Source organism: Geospiza fortis, unplaced genomic scaffold, assembly GCF_000277835.1.
Source record: "Geospiza fortis unplaced genomic scaffold, GeoFor_1.0 scaffold1047, whole genome shotgun sequence".
NCBI classification, from domain to species: domain Eukaryota; kingdom Metazoa; phylum Chordata; class Aves; order Passeriformes; family Thraupidae; genus Geospiza; species Geospiza fortis.
In genome coordinates this window covers 416,476-435,921 of record NW_005054589.1, presented here as the reverse complement: position 1 = coordinate 435,921, position 19,446 = coordinate 416,476, and the positions used below count along the sequence as shown (strand labels likewise).

Genomic DNA, 19,446 nt, shown 5'->3' with positions numbered 1-19,446 from the left:
TAGTAGTAATAGATCAGCAAGGTGAGGTGCAGTCATCCAGATGATTTTTGTATTCTTCCAGTACATTCATCAAAATGTTCACTTTGCTTGGGAATGCTTACTACATGTATTCCCTACTTCCTAAGAGTCCAAAGTTACGATGCTCAAAAAACCCAGAATAAAGCAAGAGGTGGGGAAAAGGATATTTCCTTTCCCTCACATTTTTCCCTCTTTAAATGTTTTTCATCTTTATTATTTAGAAAGGCTTGACTTAAATCTTGATTTTTACCTTAACAGTACTGTAAGAGAAAGAGGGATGATATTTTCCCCAAAGGCTTAAATGACTTGAGTTGGAATGTTACGTCAGTTGTAATGGAGACATCTTTTTCTTATGAGTGTTTTTGCCGACTTTGTTTTTATCTAATTTGTGTTAAAAACTACAAAGCAGCCATGATCTGAAATAATGCGGCTTAATGTATTTCGACAGCTTTCATTTTCCCCTCTCTGCTTCATGTAATCAGCTTCCTACTTTTTCTTCAGCCATCTACTGAGTCTTCCAAAACAAGGATGAAATCTGTGATGTTAAAAAACCCCAAACCAAATAACAAATTTTTAAATAAAATGAAGACAACTTTTAGAAGTTCAGTGAAAATGAATCCCCTCTATATCCTTTCTGTACAGAAACAATGACAAGGTCAGAAACCCAGTTATCTTTCAACTTTCATCACCTCATTTCAGAACATCTGAACGAGAATGATAGCATGTTTGTAAAAATTCCACTTTAAAATTAGCTTTATGACCCACTCATTTTAAAGTTCTTATCAGGTCTATATGGAGAAGAGCAAATACTATTCTGTAAGAGGATATTGATCATAGAATTGCAAATGGAATAGTCATGATGATTAGCAGAAGCTGGAATGGGAGATGGATAAGAGAAATTATACTGGAGAAGAAACATACCATTACAAAAGAAAAGAACTCTCTACTAATTGCAGGGAGAAAGAGGTTGGCAAGAGACTGGATAAAAAGAATACTAATTTACAAAGTACTGCTTTTTCAGTTTCTGTTTTCCCACTTCACTCTCCATACTTTTTTTTTTCTGATTTTCCATGTTTCTTTCCTTCCATTTGCCAGAGCAGAACTTATTTTTTCATGTCTTGATCTAACATGAGTTAATGTTGCTCTTGCTATTTCTAGCAGGAGAGAAAAAAAACAAAACACTAACCTTTATCCAACTTTCAATAAGAGAAAGTAATGTTGCCCCAGGCCCAACATCAGTTAGACATTTTCTTTTCAAACAGAGTGTGATGCTGTAACTTTTCAGCAGATATGACTGCATTTAAAACCATTTAACAGATGTTAAAGAGTTATTTTCTCTCAATATATTTCTCTCTTAGTACCTGTGAAACTGTTTAGACCAAGAATTTATTTTCAAAAATTACTCAGTCTCTATAGAGCATGCAGAATCACATATTACTCATTCTTCTTCTCTGAACTGGGTTGTTGAGCTGTTTCAACTGGAGAGAAACAGTAGTAAATAAATTCTGTAGGTGTTCAGCTCTACTATTATAGAACAGGTGTGGACTTTGAGACAAATAATTGTTTGATGTTCTTCAACCATTTGATGCCACCATCTGCCAGAATAGTATCAATACTGGACAAGACAAAGCTCCTGGGAGACTTTATAGCACCTTTTGTGACCTAAAGGGGGCCTGAAAGCTGGAGAGGGACATTTTACAAGGGCATGGAGGGATGGTGCCGGGGAAGTGGCTTCAGAATGAGAGAGGGTTGGTTTAAATTTGATAATAAGAAGAAATTCTTTACTGTGAGGATGGTGAGGCACTGGCACAGGTTGCCCAGAAGGTCCGTGAGTGCCCCATCCCTGGGAGTGCTCAAGGCCAGGTTGGATGTGGCTCTGAGCAACCTGATGTAGCAAAAGGTATCCTTGTCTGTGTCAGGTGGGTGAAACTAGATGATTTTTAAGGTCCCTTCCAACACAAATCATGGACTGGTTCTATGAATATTTTCCACATTCTAACGCTTCAAGAAAACCATCAGTAGGATTGCAGCATTGAGAGCAAAGGCTGAGTGTCATTTGTGGAACACTGGGGCTGTCAAGTGACATGTGCTGAGCAAGAGGCTCCTCTTTCTTTGGCTGGGGCGGAGGTGTCTTTGCAGTGTGTGCCCAGAATGGTGCTGCAGCCTGCTTGCAGTGTGTGCCAGGGTGGCTCCAGACTCACAGAAGGGCCACAGCACTGTGCTCAGAAAGAGCTGACAGTACCGGAAAAAGACCTGGGGTAAACAGAGATAAAGCAGGTATGACACTGTTACCTGCACCGAAGGGTTCTGTACAGCCGCCTTCTGCTCAGGAGAGGTGACATCTCTCCTGCTCTCCAGCATCCCTGTCTTGTTCAGCTCTGTGGCAGGGCTGCCCCAGCTCTCCCCTTCTAGTGTGCAGGGCTGCAGGTGGAGGGAAGGAGCACAGACAGGAAAAGGCAGCTGGATCCCAGTGTGCAGGGGCAGGCTCCTACTCTGCTCTTTGCACCAGTTTCATCCTCCCACTGACCTCTGTCGGACCCTCAGTCCACCCTGATCACAGTCCACCCCTCCATCCTTCCTCTCTAGATTTGCTCTTCCTGGCAGTGCTCCCTCCTTCTTCCCTTTACCCCTACCCTCTTCAGGGGGACTGAGGACAGATGTATTCCATTCTAAGCCAGACCTTACAGCTGATGGTGCCTGGGTCAGTCAGCTGGGCTTTCACAGCTCTGCCTGGAACTTCCCTTTGCTATAAGAGAGTCTTCTGGCCCTAGAAGGTTCACTTGGACCCCAGATGTAACAGGCAACTCCCAAGTGGCCCATTAAGCCTTGCTCTTCTTGCTTGAGTTCATAAGTCCCCATATCTCCCTCTCTTGCCTTGTTGGACTCAAGGTTGCCAGTCCAGTCTGTGGTAGTGCAGTCAGCAAGAGCTCAGTGAGGCCCAGTACATGGATGTGCTTGTCAGGAAAACCAGTCAAGAGGATCACAGCCCTGAAGGGTGGTGTTGGTCATGCTTGTCATAGCTATGTCCTGCCTTCTCCAGAGATCTGGCTGTGTCTGACCTCTGTGCTCACCTGTGTAACATGCGGTACAGGAATCCTTTTTCTTTTGAGTTCCCTGAGTTGCAAGGAACTGCAGCTCAGAGAACAGCAGCTTTACTCAGCCTAATTAGAAACATATGGGGGATGCTATTAAAGCACTTGGTTCTGATGAACAGAAATGTACTTTGGATGTGAAGGAAAAAATATCCTTTAGGTCTCTCAGAAATGGACCTTCCTGCACAGCAGAAATTTGAGATGTGAAGGTGTGATGGACCCCACCATATGCAAACAACGTTGTTTTCCTGATGTTTTTCATATTGCCATGTTTAGTCTTTTTAGGGGACAAAATCAGGGTTTTTTTGCATTTTGAATTCTTGGTGATGAGTGCCTCAGCTTTCCCCACCCTTAAGTGCCTCCATGACCCCTGCAGGCCTGTGTGGGGTGGAGTGCAGCATCTCTCACCTGTCAGAAGATTTGTACTGGGGAAGTGCAGTGATGAGCACTCCATAAATGTGCCAGAGCTGCTAGAATGAGCAAGGGGCTTTGCATATGTCTGTGGAGGAGAAATTTTCTATAAAGAGTAAAAAAAAAAGTTAGAAGATCGTGAAAGTAGAACCATTCACATTCAATCCAACCGGACTAGACCTTGCTGAATTGATCCCAGGAATAGATGTCATCTATTGACAGCTATGTTTCTTGACAGATTATAGGAGGCTCAGGTTTAAGGACAGTACAATGGTTCCTCCATGACATGGGAGCAAATAACTTCAAGCAGAATTTGAGGATGGCACACAGGCTGAAGACAGAGTAAATTGCTGAGTGCACAAAGCAGTCCTGGTTACCTGGCTGACTACTTACATGTGCTTCTTAGCATTTAGTTTCACTTTTTACATTTAATATTATTTAATTTTTAAATCTTAATAAAATTTTATCATGTGTATTTTGTATTATTGATATTTAACATTTGAAGTGTAATGGCAGGTATTCCAAAGGTCTTTTATCTTGCTGAGGGTGGCAAAGCAAAGGCTCCAGCAGCTCTAAGCTGATGTGCAACCAATTCAAGCCATAATGGTGAAATGCCTTTTTAAGAGATGATGGTTTAATATTGAAAGGGGATATTAAAGGAATTGGTTCTTTCCCAGTCACACATCATGGCTGGATGAATCTGCACTTTAGCCAAGCATACATCATGCTTGAGAAAAACACAAGTGACTTGTCTTCATATGGAGAAAGCTTGAGAAATACAATACTTGATGGGGTACAGGTGGTCTGATTACAAATGGAATGTCTGATTTAAGTCTGTTGTGGCCTTAAACTCAATGATTCTCCTGCTTGTTTAGCTGAGTTGGCTTAAGACTGGTAGAACAAATTGTAGAGGCATTCAGAAGCCTGACCAGCTGTGTTCCCACAGGAAATGAGGTGATTGCAGTAGACTGGAAGGGACTGAAAGATGTGGACCAAATCAATATGGACAGCACGAGTTCACTGCATGGCAGCAGCTTCCATCGACCTTCCACTGAGGTGAGTACCTGGCCCAGAGCTAATGAGCCAAGGACATGAGAAAGTTTGAAATCTGAGTTGAGAAATGGGTGTTGTGCATCACTGAGGCATGATCTGTGGGACGGCTGGAATGCCAGTGAGCTCCTGAGGATCATACCTAGGCAGTGTGGCTTGCTCTGAACAGAACTGAGTCACTCCCTTCACAAGATCCATAGTGAGTAAGAATTTGCAAATGAAAGTGCTTTTTAACCAGTCATGATGGGAGTGGAACACCACATGAGAAAAACAGTGACAGTTCTGACAAGCCTGTAGGTCTGCATCCCTTGAATAAGGGATTCACATTGGATTCACAGTGTCCAGCACTGTGTCTGTCCCAGCTTCTGCAGCACAGCCATGAAATCTTTTGAAGAAACACATTTGTCTGCATTTTGAATTTTAGAGATGCATTCACTAGTAACTCACAGACAATCGACTTACCATGCAGTATTTTGAGGGCTGGTTAATTTAATTACTGCAGCTTCTGCATTCTTGGATACCTGAATTTTCAGCTTTGTAAGGTTCAGAGTATGCAATGATGATTAATAGAAAGATAAAATCTATTTTAAATGCATAATATTTGAAGAATCGCAAATAATGTTCACAAATAAGCTTAATAAATAGCATACAGTTTGCAAAACCTTGAAAAATGTTAATAGGTGTACATATATATATAGATATAGTATTTTTATTTTGTTTGTGTACCTTGCTGGCTTGGAAAGCACCTTCAAGACACTTAGAGTTTCATGGAGTCCTGGCAGGAAATTGTTGGGCCCAATCCTGTATGGAGAATTCAGTCAAATCAAAGCAGATCTAAAAGTCAACGAGCATAAACCACACCTCAGTGAACATTTTGATTTATATGAATGGCTACCATAGGTGTAACGTGAGTCATCTAAATTTTCCTGAGTGTCTCCATCCCCAAACCCAGGATGTTGAGATGAGTCCTCCCAGCTGCAGGAAACACACTCTGAATTGGTGCTGTGATGGCTGATGTGGGAAATGATTCTGGCTCACAAGGGGTGAGTGAGTCAGAATGGACAAACCAAAACATGGCAGGAGAAAATAATTTCAGCAGAATTGAGTAGCTTATAGGATACTCAAAATACCAAGGTGGTGTAGCTCCTCCTTGTGTTAACCTCAAAGTGGTGCAACCCACACTTAGGAGGAGAGCCTTGTGAAAAGGTGCTCTCCGCTTTCCTACTCTGTCACCCTCCTGTTCCCTATTTCACCTTCAAACACTGTGACCTTTACAGGCACCATATTCACCAGCAGGGAATAAAACCATCTTGAGAGACACAAGTTTTTAGAATACACCAGATAAAGTAGTGTCTGTTGATTGTGGCAAACTACTGGAGTTGCTTGGCTGCTTGCAAGTGTGTTTGTTACACTGACGTGGTGCCTTTCTTTGCTTTCTTTAGCAAACACGGACGGATTTCTCCTGGGATGGTATCAATGTGAGTATGAACTGCATCACTTTTCAAATTTCTAGTCATAGGAAGACCAGGGTTTGTCTGACATTGGATACAGTGGAGGCCAGAATGGGAACATGGCTGAAAGTCCTTAGTGCTGCTGAAATTCTGGGAGTTGTCTCCGAGTCAGAGGATGGTGATGGATTTTTGTTTGCTTCTGAGTCTTTTGCTGTCTGGCAGATATTTTGATCTGCAGGTGGCTGTTGAATTGCTTTCATCCTTTTGGGGACAAATGTGTGCCATTTCATATGTTCTGTTTTTGAGATTTCTGGGCACTGCTACATAAGAAAGGTGTCTGTCCAGCATATTTTAAAAAACAGTAGTCCTTGATTAGGGTATCATGGATCTTCTCCAGGGAGAAGTTTGGGAGAAATGTCTCCCTCATTTTCAGTTGCATACAGAAGTAAGAGAATTCCTTATGTCTCCTAGGGTAGATGGAGAGTACCAGTTAACTTCAGTTAAAAAGCGGATGAGAAACAAACAATTTAATTACACATGATCCTTTTGCTCTTGGTACCTGTGCCATGAAAAAAAAAAATATTTTTCTCTAATGCAGAAACAGCATCCTGAAAAAGGAATAATGCATATTTGTTCTACTGGACTTTTTAAAAGGGTACTTATAAAATATTTTTGCATAAATTAACTTCATAGTTCTGTACACTTGGAAGGACAGGATTAGCAGCTCCGTTTTGAGTAGTATAAGTGTTTTCAAATTTTAGATTCTTTCAAAACTTTTAAAATACCTATAGCTTTCTTCTTTACTGTGATTTGGAAGCATGGGGGACATTGAATAGAATTTTAAACTAATTCTTACCTCTTTCATTGTGGCACTTATGGCTTGGGATCTTTTGCCTAGAATCAGTTACAGGAACAAATTGTGTTGGAAAATAATGGTGCATGCAGCAACTGTCTAGAAGAAATTTGTCCTTTTTTTTTCCTCACTGCACCTATGTCTAGCTGAAAGCAAAGTACACAAGGTCGTGTTTCCTTAAAGAAAGCAGAAGACAGTTTCCTTACTTGCAGTTTCCCATTTTCCAACCCATACAGAATCCATGGAGCTCTTTCATAAGGCAGCTCTTAGCCAGTGTAGTTCCCTAGATCTTCTTTGGTACCGAAGCTGGATCATGAATTTTCTTCCCTTCCAATTCATTCCTGCCTTCATGTCACAGCTCTTCAGCCTTGCAGTAGTGGGAGCCCTCTGCAATTTACTTTCTTTTTTTTGATGGGTTCTATGAGGCAGCTCACAGCACAGCCCCCAGGCTCTCCTGGAACAAGTGGGTGGATACTGAGCAGGAGCACCTGGGCAGGAATGACCAGTGGGGGCATAGATGGACTTTCTCCAACAAGCTTCATCACCAAAGGAAATGCTTCATGGAACAAGGGCTGTGCTCTCACTTTTTACTGTTCTTCCTCTGCTTTCTGATTTCTTCAGCTCATGTTACACACACAGCACATTCCTGCCTCCACAGTTACAGGATGCCTTAGTTGCTGCATTTACACTCAGTTTCCAGAAAATCTCACCTCTCATATTTTAGCAACTGACTGGAATTATACTCAGTGTGAGATCTTTACAATGCCTTCCTTTGCCTCCGATTACTTCACTGCCCAGTTACTGCTCTGCTCACTTTTTGTGAGGTCTGCGCCTATGTCCAAGTGCTTGTTTTCTGTCAGGACTTAAAATTTTCAGGGTCTTTGTCACTACTTTTGAGTATCCTTGTGTTTGAAAGATTCTGGCCTTGATTTTCAGCGAGGTTGAAATGAAGAGCAGAAGCAATGTTTATTTAGCCCTTGTGAAAGTTAAGCCTCATATGCAATGCCTGGCATCTCTGCAGAAGCCTGATGAATTCATCTTGAGAGATTATTTTTGTGATGATGTTTGTGCTGGCTGCCTGTCCCAATAGTGCCCTGACCCTGTTATTCAGGGACTGAGGATGAACACAGAAAAGACAGTCAAGAAAACGAAGTAGAGCTGTAGACCAAATTTCTTTACAGATGTAGGTGCTTGAAACAGGACCCATCACTGATCATTTTATTAAGACTATATAAGAAGAAAAAAAAAAACAAAGGACCAAAATATTGGTAGTATGATGCATATATGATACATTACTGTGGCTTGCCTATTTCACTGACAGCTCCCCACTGCAAGATCCCTGAATTGTCCAACAGCCATGTCTTGCATCTCTAACAGAGAGTTGGGAATGGTGCAGCGTGTCTGTGGAGGGCTGGCAGCTGCCAACGGGAGGCTTCTCACAGCCTCTTTCTGCCTCTCCCTCTGGCCTTGCCTCAGTCAGTCCCAGTGCTGTGCAATATCCAGTCCTGGTTAAAGTGCCTCTCATTTTCCTTTCCTTCTTTTGTTCTTACTGCTTGCTTCTGTTCCTCATCTTCCAACTACCTACTGTTTTTTCACTTCAGTTCACTTCCTTTCTCCTTCCTGTATATCATTTCTTCATATTCTCTCTCTTTTCAGCTCTCCATGGAAGATACGACCTCCATCCTTCCCAAGCTGAAACGCAACTCCAATGCTTATGGGATTGGGGCTTTGGCTAAATCATCTTTCTCTGGTGAGGTCCTCAAAATTTGACTTTATCCTTGGCAGCTTCTTTCCACAGGCCTTTGTGCCTCTTCCCATATCTCTCTGTCACTCTCACAACTGCTCCTTTCTGGCTTTCACCTTTTCATGGCCTCAGAGGAGTCTCCACCACCATGGTTCTAAATACAGAAATCTCACAGTTGTTGCCCTTTTAAAGAACAGATTTGTCTTACTACCGTTGGCTTCTCACTGTGCACCCCTGCTCAGACATCTTCAATTGCTTCCCCTCAGTCTTGGGTTTAACCCCATTTTCTGTTTCTTAATTTGTTCACTTCCAGGCTTCATCCTTCATGCCCAGCTCTATCCTAAATGGATTCTAGGCAAGGAAGGAAATGGTCCTTCATATTTGGGGTTCCCCTTTTTCCCCCTTCTGAGAGTTTGTCCAGGGAAAGATGGAGAAACTGCCCTGGAGAGTGACACAATGAGAGGTGGGAGACACCCAGCCCTAGTCACGCATCCTGTCAGGACAGGAGGGGAGAAGCTCCACTTCTGAGAGAAGTAAAAACCCCGGCGGAAGGCGCCGGAGCTGTGTAATAGCCCTGCCTTGTTTCCCAATGTCTGGCCCCTTAGGGATATCCCGCAGCATGAAGGACCACGTGACGAAGCCGACGGCCATGGGGCAGGGCCGCGTGGCGCACATGATCGAGTGGCAGGGCTGGGGCAAGGCGCACAGCCAGCAGCAGCAGCACACGCACGAGAGCGCGCGCAAGGACGCCGACGCCTACTCGGACCTCAGCGACGGCGAGAAGGAGGCCCGCTTCCTCGCAGGTAGCTGTGCCTGCCTCCTGCACCTGCCTTGGGTCGGTTGGGGTGCCCCCAGAGGGGAACCCCTGAGAGATTCCAAAATGCAGAAGCTTGTGAAAAGCACTCTGGGAGAGGCTGAAGTAGAGAGAGAGACTTTGGTGGCTGGGACATTGCCAGTGGAATGCAAGGTGGAGAGGGTGAGGGCCAGTTGTGGGTGATGGGTGTTGCTGAGATAGGACCAAAGTGGGACAGTGTGACCAAAAGGTGGGGTAAAGGATGATGGTGAGAAGTGGAGACTTCAATGCATCTTTGCTTTCCTTCCCTGTCTCCTTTGGCACAGGGGTGATGGAGCAATTTGCTATTTCTGAAGCGACTCTCATGGCCTGGTCCTCCATGGATGGTGAGGATATGAGTGTAAACTCAAATCAGGACAACCCAGCAGGCAACTACTCTGAGAACTATCAGGAGCTGATGGAGAGCCAAGGTGAGCTCTAGTGCTTCTTGCTAATCTTAAGACACCCCCTTCCTGCTCTGGTTGCTCTCTTCTGCTCTACTCTGTTTTATTCTGTAGCCCCAGTCAGATCTGCTAGAGTCGTCCCTGTTTGTGGAGCTGTCCAAGGAATCTAATCTTAGCAGAGAGTTTCCAAAGCCCAGTTCCTTTGTCTTCTTAGAGCACAACTGTGGAAAGCTACCAGCTCTTACAGTCAGTTGTGGGTATCAAGGTCACCTGCCAACTGCCAGAACTGTGTTTTCTCTTTCCCCTCCTTCCCTCTAAAGGTGGATTCACCCACCCTGTGCAGTACAGTGCCATGCTCAGGCTCACAGGCTACCAGGATGAGCCAGCCTGGCCTAGGGAGAGTGTCTAACTGTGTGTTGTTTGCCTCCTTTGCTTGCAGAGCACATGGCCCAGACGCAGTATGACAGCTGGCCTCACTCCTACGTCTCGCAGGGCATGTACTGCTTAGGCTCCTCCGACGCCTGGGAGGCCAGTGACCAGTCCCTCATCGCCTCCCCAGCCACTGGCTCCTACCTAGGCCAGAATTTTGATGAGTCCCAGACAAACCTTCAGGAAAGCATTTTGCTTCAGAGCAGCTTTCTCCAGCAGCAGCAGCTGCAGCAACAGCGGCAGGAGCAGAACTTCATCCAGAGCACGGGGCTGGTCCACGTGTGGCCCCTGCAGACTGCTCAGGGTGGGGGTGGAGCTGAGTCCAGCACGTACATGGAGGACCACATTGAGGATGAAGGGAACCCAAGGCTGGAGAAGGCCCCTCTCCTAAACAAGAAGCCCTCTCCAGAGGAGGATGATGCAGTGTGCCGGGACCTGGAATCTTTGTCTCCTCGAGAGGAGATGGAACATGCTGCACTGAGCCGTAAAGTCTCAGATGTCACCTCCTCTGGGGTGCAGTCCTTTGATGAGGAAGAGGGAGAAACAAACAACTGATGCTTTCTGTGAAGTACTCATCATTGCTGAACAAAGAGAGGGGTGGCAAGGAATGCAATTACAGGGATTCTTCTCTCCAGCTCCCCATATTTCCAGGCAGACATACCTTCCATTCCTGACATTTAATTATTTTTTTAAACGAGGAAAATCTCAAAGTGATTGACACATAAAAACCTTTTCTTCCCCTCCCCCATGGACACATATTTTGGATTTTCATTGCTCTGGGCAACATGTGATGTGCTTGGAGAGATCTGGATTGCTAAATAATTTCTAAGTCTTTTTAAACAAAGTCTTGGCTGTGGATACAAACTCTTCTGGTACTGGGGATGTGGCTGATGAGACAGGCTTGGTGTAGGGAGCAACTTTGTGGCTAGAATTCATCTTGGCAGAATGGACGTTGCTCTGTGGACATGGCCCCCTTCTATTTCATAGAATATATGAATATAAACTGGTTTAAAATGAAGCTGTGGGTTTGCAGATCTAGATTGCACTAGCGTTGGGAAGGTGGCTGATGCAGAGGATCAGGCCATGAAGGATGTGCTGTGTAACCAGATCCTCAGTAGCACCTTGATACAGAGCTGTAGGGTTGATGGATATGAGCTGTGCTCCCAGAGCCTGGGCTGTGCTGCCAGAGTGGCTCTGTGGGCATGGCTCTGCTGTGGCATGGAAAAATGGGTGCAGATACAAACCTAACCCTGCTCTCAGATATTCATGCTTTGGTCTCTTCCATTTGTTTGTTTCTCTCTGACATTTCTGCCTTCCCAGGAGCTGGCAAGAGCGATGTGTCCTTTTGGCAGTGGGCACTGGAAGCCAGTGGAAAGGACATTTTCAGCTACGGAGACAGTCATAAAAAGCTGACTCTTGCAGGGGGCTTGAGGACATGCCCATCTTGGTGCTGCTGCTGTGTCCTTCTGTCTTTTCCTTGCCAGCAGAATGTGGAGACCCAGAGAGTAGGCAGCAGGTCCAGGAACAGTGTGTACAGCTATGAGATCACAGATACCTAGTTTACATTAGAGTTTTCAGTTTTTGCACTTTTTTTTTACCTTTTTATATTCTGGATAAGTGTTCATAAAAAAGCAGTTAGTAATGGGAAAGGCCTGTACTCCAGTCATGACTTAACAGAAATACTGCACCTCTCTCATTTCTGCCACTCCTGCAGTGCCAAATATAGCTGGATGAAAAGGGGTGAGAGGAAATTTTCTCCTCCTGTTTGTCTTCTTCTTTCTGCCAATGTTTTCTTCTTTTGTTTTCCTACCCCCAAGCAGTGTAAATAATGCTCAATACTTGGTCTGTTTGTTTTTCCCTCCCATCTCTTTTTTAGGTGTGGAGAAAGCTGATTTCAGGAGTTTCCCGTATTTGTACGGGGTATATATTTTTTTGTTAAAAAAAACCATGATTCTCTGATTAGAGGGAATTTGGTCTCTTGCAATTCCTCGCCATTTTTTCACAGACCTCCTTTTGGGAGGGAGAGGTTTTGAAAGGAAATTGTTTCACTTTCAGCTCTCACCAGAAAATAAACAGGGACAAAAGCAAAAATTGTATAAGGTTATTGATTTTGCTGGAGGACTGAACAGAACCAGCAGAGATTACCCAAGTGCTGAGTTTTAATTGCAAGACCTCTTGCAAGGAAGCATCAGCAGAGCATGGGTGTAGATCAGATGCTGGATCTGATGAGCTATAGACAGGAATTTGCCTGGACACTGCCATACTGTTCCAGGAGCAACTCTTTTCTCACTTACTCTGACTCATATTTGCTCTGTTTAATTCATGATACATTTGTCTCTTCTTTGCCTCCTCTTCAGGCTTGGTGTGTTTTTTGGATGACAGGAGAGTGATACATGCTTCTTTCCTGCTTCAGGTTCAGTTCCTGCATATTTTCAGGGAAGAATGTCTAAGGCGAACAAAATGTCACTGGAGGAATATCATCAAGTCTCAGAGTTTAGACAGCTGGCAAGCAAAGCAAATGATGTCCAGGAATTGTGAAAAGTAGGAATGGGACTCTCAGGAAGAACTTTACCCCAATCAGCTTTTTCCCAATGACACAGGCAGCTGCAAAAAGAGGGACTCCTTTTTCAATACCCAGGTCTTTCCAGCCGAGTCCACTTCAAGCAGATCTGTCTTCCCTCTCCATTGCACCTCTAAATGAAAGACCTCTGGGATGTTTAAGTTACACTGGTAATTTGGCATAGGTAAGAGAGAAACGTTTGTGTGACCCATCTTTTTTTACCTGTTTGCTTGGTCTTGCTTCTGTCTTTCTAAGCAGGTCGCTCTTCTCCTGGGTGATGAGCTTTCAGTATCTCTTCAAAGGTGTTTACACATTCAGGTACTAACCTCCCCTGGGCAGCAAGGCTTGATAAAAATCATCTCCTATAGTTCTTGCAGGGCCAGTGGTAGCTCATTGTCCTGAACTGGCTTGGGTCCAGCTGTGGAGCAGGGCCTGGGAAATCACACTAGCCAGAGATGGGGCAAGTGCCAAGAGCACTTCAGCAGATGAGTAAATGAGTAAGTTTAAAGCTATTTTTATTTCTCTTTTAAAAGGTCTTTAGGGAAACAAACATGGTTAGGTGTGTACCTTTGTGGAGATTTGGGTGGCTTGTTTGTTTCTTTCTCCAAACCATTTTGTTCCCATGTGCCTCTCCAGGACCAATCTGGATGTTTACAGTAACTTTCAGAGTAGCTTCTGATCATCCCTTTGTGTTGTTTACAGGACTGGGACAAGCAGGTCAACTTGTCCCGGGCTTCTTTTTCTTTAAGATGGACATGTGGTACATTTACTAAGATGTCTGATTGATGTCTAAAAGATATACCTTATCTCCATGGAAAGCAGTGTCAGGGAGTTATCTGCATAAGGAAAAGTGTAAAAAAAATTGACCATATAGAAAATTCTGTGGAGTCCAATAGGAAGAGAAAATCTGTAGATTCTTCTAGCCTCTATGGAATTGGGATAAAGAATTATACCCTGCTTTATAGTTCCATAACCTGCTGTCTTAGAAACCTGTAGAGAGCCTCATTCTCTGTGAGTGCAGACTGGTTTGAACACCACTCTCTGTAAAAACCTTCCAGCTTACTAAATTCTGTAATTTTTTTTTTCATAAATGACTTAATATTCTGTGAACAATAAAATTTCAGCCTTTTCCTGAAAGAAAGAAAAAGGCTATTTTCCATACCTCCCCACAGTCCAAAAGAGCTCATTGCTAGGAGTCTGACTAGAGAGAGCAGGTCTTCCAGTTCACACTTGCCACCCGAGTGAGCAGCCTGAGCTGAACTGGAAAGGCAGTTTGAATCTCTTTGAAAGTGGAAAATTGTTTGTGTAATCTGGCCCTTTCTTACATAACAGGCCTGCTGCCTGTGTGTATCCAATACCAGAGAGAGAGACCTGGAACCTCCTGTACGTTTCCCAGAAAAGCTGTTATTATATAGATACACCTATTCAAGCATATGGGAGGCACAGGTGCTCTGTGAGCGAAATTTGGCCTGCAGTCCCTTTATCCTGGTGAGGAGGGATGAGTTGGAGAGAGTCCAGCCAAATAGTCAGAGCCCAAATTGTGTTTGTGAGGCTGTAAATAAGAAGGAAAGGTGAGCTCAGTATCCCTGATCTGCAGTTACTAAGAAACTGCGCTCTGCTGTTTGTTGCCACAAATGCATTATGAAGCAAAGCTGCACTACAGAAAATTTTGGATATTCTTGAAGTAGTGGAGATAGAAGATTCCTATCTTTCCTCCAAGCCTTTGTCTTCAGTAGGAACTTGTTGAAATTACTGTGCTAAACATGAAATAAGGCTTAACCAGAAGTGACCCTAATTTAAAATCTTCTACTGGAAGAAAATTCTCTCTTGTTCCTTCTCCCATGATTGCTCATACCTGATTAGTTATACTCTTTGATAAGCTTTTCTTTTATATAAATCTGAAGCTTTCTTTACAAGCCCTCTGGGTTCTCTTCAATTCCATTACCTCAGGCTCTGGGACAGAGAAGTTTATCTGCTTCTTTCAGTTTCTGTGCCTCTAAATCATCATCTTCTTTTGGAGAGCTGCTGAAATGTCATCCACTTGCTTTTTCCCCTTAAAAATGGTAACATCACCTTTCAGGACAGGCTTGCTGCAGAGAACAAGTTTAGCCATGCTTCTAAGCTGATCCAGTGGTGAGCTGCTTTGAAGGAAGAGGACCTCTGCTCTGACCGTGCTCACCTCCCACAACCCTTGGGCAGGTGCTGATGCACAGCTGGCCCACACCAAGCCAGGGACTTTTACCCTGCTATAAAAGTGAAGATGGAAGAGCTGTGAGCAGAGGGAGAGAGAATGCTGTTCTCAGCAGCTGGCCTTCCTTTATATCAGGTTGGAGAAGCTGGAAAAGTGCACTTTGAAATGGCATCTTCATGATGAGTCTAAGCTGCTCAAAGGAGCTGTCCTGCCTCCTCTCTTCCACCACCACCAGCTCTGTACTTGTACTGCCTAAAAAGCACCAGCACTAACACTCATTTGGCTGCTCAGGAACTGGCCCCATTGAAAACTAACCCAGTCCCCTACCTAAATAAAGGTTTCAGTGACGTGAACTCTTCGTATTGCTTCTCTTGGCGAGGCAGGCTTCACTGAGGGCCGGTGAAATGTGTAGATGGTCATGTGGAAGACTGGTTGCAGATGCAACTTAAATTGGCTTAAGCTGATTTTGATATGTCTGTCTGAAAAGAATAAGACCCACTGGGGTACCAAGAAGGACATTATTCCCCATTTTCTTCCTTAGTATTTTCCTTGGAATTTTTAGTATGCTCTTACTTGATTTGGTCTTTGTTATTTATGCCCGGTTGTTTCCCTCACTGTTCCCTTCCACAGGCTCCTTTGAGGTAAACCCTGGAAACTGGGCAGGAGGACATGAGTAACTTGATATATGCATGAAATTAATAAAATTAACATGCACAAATCGTGTATGCACTCAGTGATCAAACTCCATGGCAGCTAAAGATACTGACAAGTCTTATCCTGCAATTGCAAGAGGGGAGAGTTGTTTAAGAGTGAAGCATAGCTGTTGGAAGGGATATTTATCCCTGTTTTCAGGCCAGTTCCAGTCCAATGTGAGACTGTGTACAGCAGCAATGAAAAATGTTCAATGTAGCCCTGGAGAACTGGAGAAGGAAAGTCATCTCTCTGTTTGACAGAGGTAGGAGGTGTTGTGGTGAGGCAAGGTTGTGTGCAACAGCACAGGCTTGTGCACCACTGTGTGTGGCAGAGAGGGAAAGACATGGAGAGAAAGGCTTGGAAAAAGGTCCAGAAAAGCCTGATGTCTTTTTACACAACACAGGTAAGAAGCTTCATGGCAGACTCCCAGCAGAGTGGACTGAGGTACAGAATTGCTATCCAAGCTGTAAGTCCAGGATTGTTGCAGCTTATGGTACTCCTTAGTCCAAACACACTTTTTTTTAAGACAGTGATAGGAAGGAGACCTCCCTGAGTTTAGGTACCTGCTAGCTTTGTCTTCATTGTCTTCAAAATGTGCTTTGTTCTTCAGGGAAATCATATGAGTAATACACAAAATAAGAACTTATTCCTTGCCCAAATGAAGTTAGTGTGAGTTCTGATCTCACTGGAAAGCCAAAATACCTAAATTCAGCTTAGTTTGCCTTAACTGTTGTAGAAGGAGAAGTAAACTTAGATAACCTGCCTGTAAATGCTATAAAAAGCGGAGCAACGTTGGCAAAGTCTAAGCTCTTCCTTCTAATTTCTCCCAGGTGGATTTTCCAGTGTTCCTTGTTCAGACAACTCTGGCATACCTTTTAAACAAACTTGACTTTTTGTAAAAGAAAAAAAGAAAAGAAAGGAAAGAAAAAAATTAATTCCAATACAGGGATTATCAGCAGCTTACAGCTAGAAAAATGTAAATAAGTAATACTTTCATCTTTGATTTTCCTCCCCTGTAGCAATCTGACAGGGAAAGATTTCTATGCCATGGCTCAGGGAAAGGAAAAATAAACAGGGAAAATGTGAGTAAAATGGTGCCTACTAGAACTAAATGTATGTGTAGGACAGCCTACAGTCATTAAAGCACAGTCTCAAATACGATTGCAAGCTGCAAAGTCAATGTCAGGTGCCTCTTTTGTACCACAGGCTTTTCCCAGGCTGAGAAGTAGTGAACCTGTGCAGAAGCAGAAGAGCTGCACTTCTGTGCCAGATCAGTGTCTCTCTGTGTCTCAGAATATGTCCTGGAGCCTGGGGGCACTGTGCTCCCTGAGCAGCACAACCAGCCCCGTGGATTGACTGGGGTAAGGCGTGAGGGTTACCATGTTAACAAATGGACATGGAAGATCTGCGCTTGCAACATCAGGGTCTATTTACATCCTTGCACTGACATTTTCCCCAGCATAGGCAGACCAAAGTGTTATTTTTCCCTTGGAAATGAAGAGAAGCTCTATGATTGTCAGTGTTGGTCTGCACAAAAGAAAAGAAATATGTGCTGTATTTTTCCAGTGCAGATACACATTGTTGGAAGAGGAAAAATTTAGTCTGGTTGTGATTCTGAGAGAGAGCATGTTTACTGAAACTGTAAAGACTTGTTCAATAATGTTTTCAGTGCAGATACCACAGAATCACAGAATGGTTGAAAGGGACCATCAAGTCCAACCCCTCTGCCATGGGCAGGACCTACCCACTGATGTGTAGTAGCTGCCGTCTTCTGGGAAGAGAGGGGTTACAGTGTTCTGTGGAAAGAATGCTCCTGCTAGGATCTTCCTCATCTCCTTCAGCTGGGGACATTTTAAATGCCCTCTGAAACCTAGTCTTGTTTTTGCTTTCCCATAAGGGATCAAATGTCCATGCTTGCAAGACAAAAACATCTAAAAAGGCTTTTCTCCATTATGGAAACAAGATTGTGCATCAAGATTTGCTTCTAATAAGATAAAGGCATGTAGTCCAGATTCATTGGCCTTCTGGATTAATTTTCATTTGGCATGGAAATCCAGTCATGATTGGATTGGAGGACACAAGGTTAAGAACCCTCTTCCAGAGCTCTGCCATGTTCCCATGAGGCAAGTGTAGGTGGATTTCCCTTCTTTTCAGATACTGCATGCTTGAGCAACGTAGCAAGCCAAAAGCTCTTTTGCAGGTATATATTCTTGTTTGGCTTTAATTTTTCTTCTCTGATTTGTGGATGTTGTGCATGATTGGAGGTCTCTGGGAATCCCTACACTATAAAACTGGAACTCAAAAGTAATTTTACAGGGAACAAGATTCCTCTTGTTTCAGCTCTTTTCAGACGTGGGTGGGTACAGGCAGAGGATTTGGGAGGTACGAGGGTGGTGGATGGGAGTCTCAGGGGTGGCATGCAGAATGGATTCCTGAAGCATGTGTAAAAATAACTAAAGGCTTGGGTCTTCAAATGTTGTATTCTCAGTATCTGAAACTCCTTTAGCATAAGTGTATGGGACAATGGAGGTTGCTGCAAAGCAGTTTTCAAGGGCTTCCCCCAAGCCTGGACGTGTTTTCTGTAGAGGGGAGGCTGCATGGGGATTCTCTGTATCCTTTTCAGCTAGTGTTTACAGAGGTGCATTGATGTGTGGGGAGAAGGTACTGAATGCAAGTAAAACAAAAAGGGAAAGGGACCCACTACTGAAAGCTTTCATCCTTACATTGTCCCACACTAGCCCTTAATAACTAAAATGAGTCTGATTTGCCTTTGGTCTTCCAGCTCCAAGACATGTTTGCCTGAAAATTTTTGTTGGATATACTTCGCATGTTTTGATAATGTGACTTACGAGATAAACACTTCTACAGAGCTATATATAAATACATCCATGTGCAACCACCTGCATACATGTGCACACATTACATATAGACTTAGAGAACTATATGGCACTACACACCTCCATGCCTGTACGTGGCAGCAACCACAGTAAAGGAGGGGAGGTAGCTCAAAATAGCATGTACAGTCCTTTATGGAGTTGTTATTAAACAGAATGTGGTCTTGCCCTCCTGGCTGGTGGAAGTGTTTTATTTCTGTGGGACTGGTTCCAGGGGACTTGCGTCTCAGGAAGGAGGATATTAGGAAGAGGGGGTGGGTTTCAAGGAGACAGTCTGATGGAGCACATTGAAAAGGATCCATGGTGGCTTGGAGAAGCACCCCAGAGTAGGAAATACCTGATTTCTCATTAAGAAATAACATCACATGTTTGACTGTACAGGGCTAAAATCTGATCTGTGTCTGTGACTACCAGGACATGAAACCTAGGCCAGATTTGAGAATAGAAATCATCACATCAACACAATCCTCTAATTTAGCACAGAGTGAGTTTCCCTGTTCTACTGAATAAGCATTTTCCAGGTGATACATACAAGTTTTGTCCCAATACTGGTGAGATGCAGACACATCTGACTCAGACTTGGACAGAAATTTCACAACAGCCCATTAGGACACAGAAAGGTGTCTGATGCTTAGGTTGTGAAAGGCACTGACATTGGGTAGCACGACTCTGGGTTCACATTTCAGTTTTAAATGCTTCTCAGCCCGTTGTCCTCATAGCAGATTGGGGAATTGGTCCACCCAGAGGAAAGGAAACATCTCTGCACTTCCAAAATTGTTGTGTCATCTGCTTCTGATTCAGGACACGAAGTAGATCCAGTTGCT

General features: G+C 43.8%; 1 protein-coding gene across 2 annotated transcripts; it reads left to right on the top strand.

Moving 5' to 3' along the window:
* The first annotated feature begins 4,465 nt into the window (after positions 1-4,465).
* On the top strand, positions 4,466-18,791 carry FAM131B (family with sequence similarity 131 member B). 2 transcript variants are annotated; one of them, XM_031064424.1, is made up of 6 exons: positions 4,466-4,577; positions 6,014-6,049; positions 8,532-8,625; positions 9,225-9,422; positions 9,739-9,882; positions 10,295-18,791. In XM_031064424.1, exons 1-6 carry the CDS (start codon positions 4,524-4,526, stop codon positions 10,837-10,839), a joined length of 1,071 nt encoding a protein of 356 aa, XP_030920284.1. In that variant the 5' UTR covers positions 4,466-4,523; the 3' UTR covers positions 10,840-18,791. The 2 variants fall into 2 exon arrangements, with proteins under 2 accessions (XP_030920284.1, XP_030920285.1); XM_031064425.1 differs by lacking the exon at positions 8,532-8,625 and having other exon boundaries at positions 4,482-4,577.
* Positions 18,792-19,446: the final 655 nt, after the last annotated feature.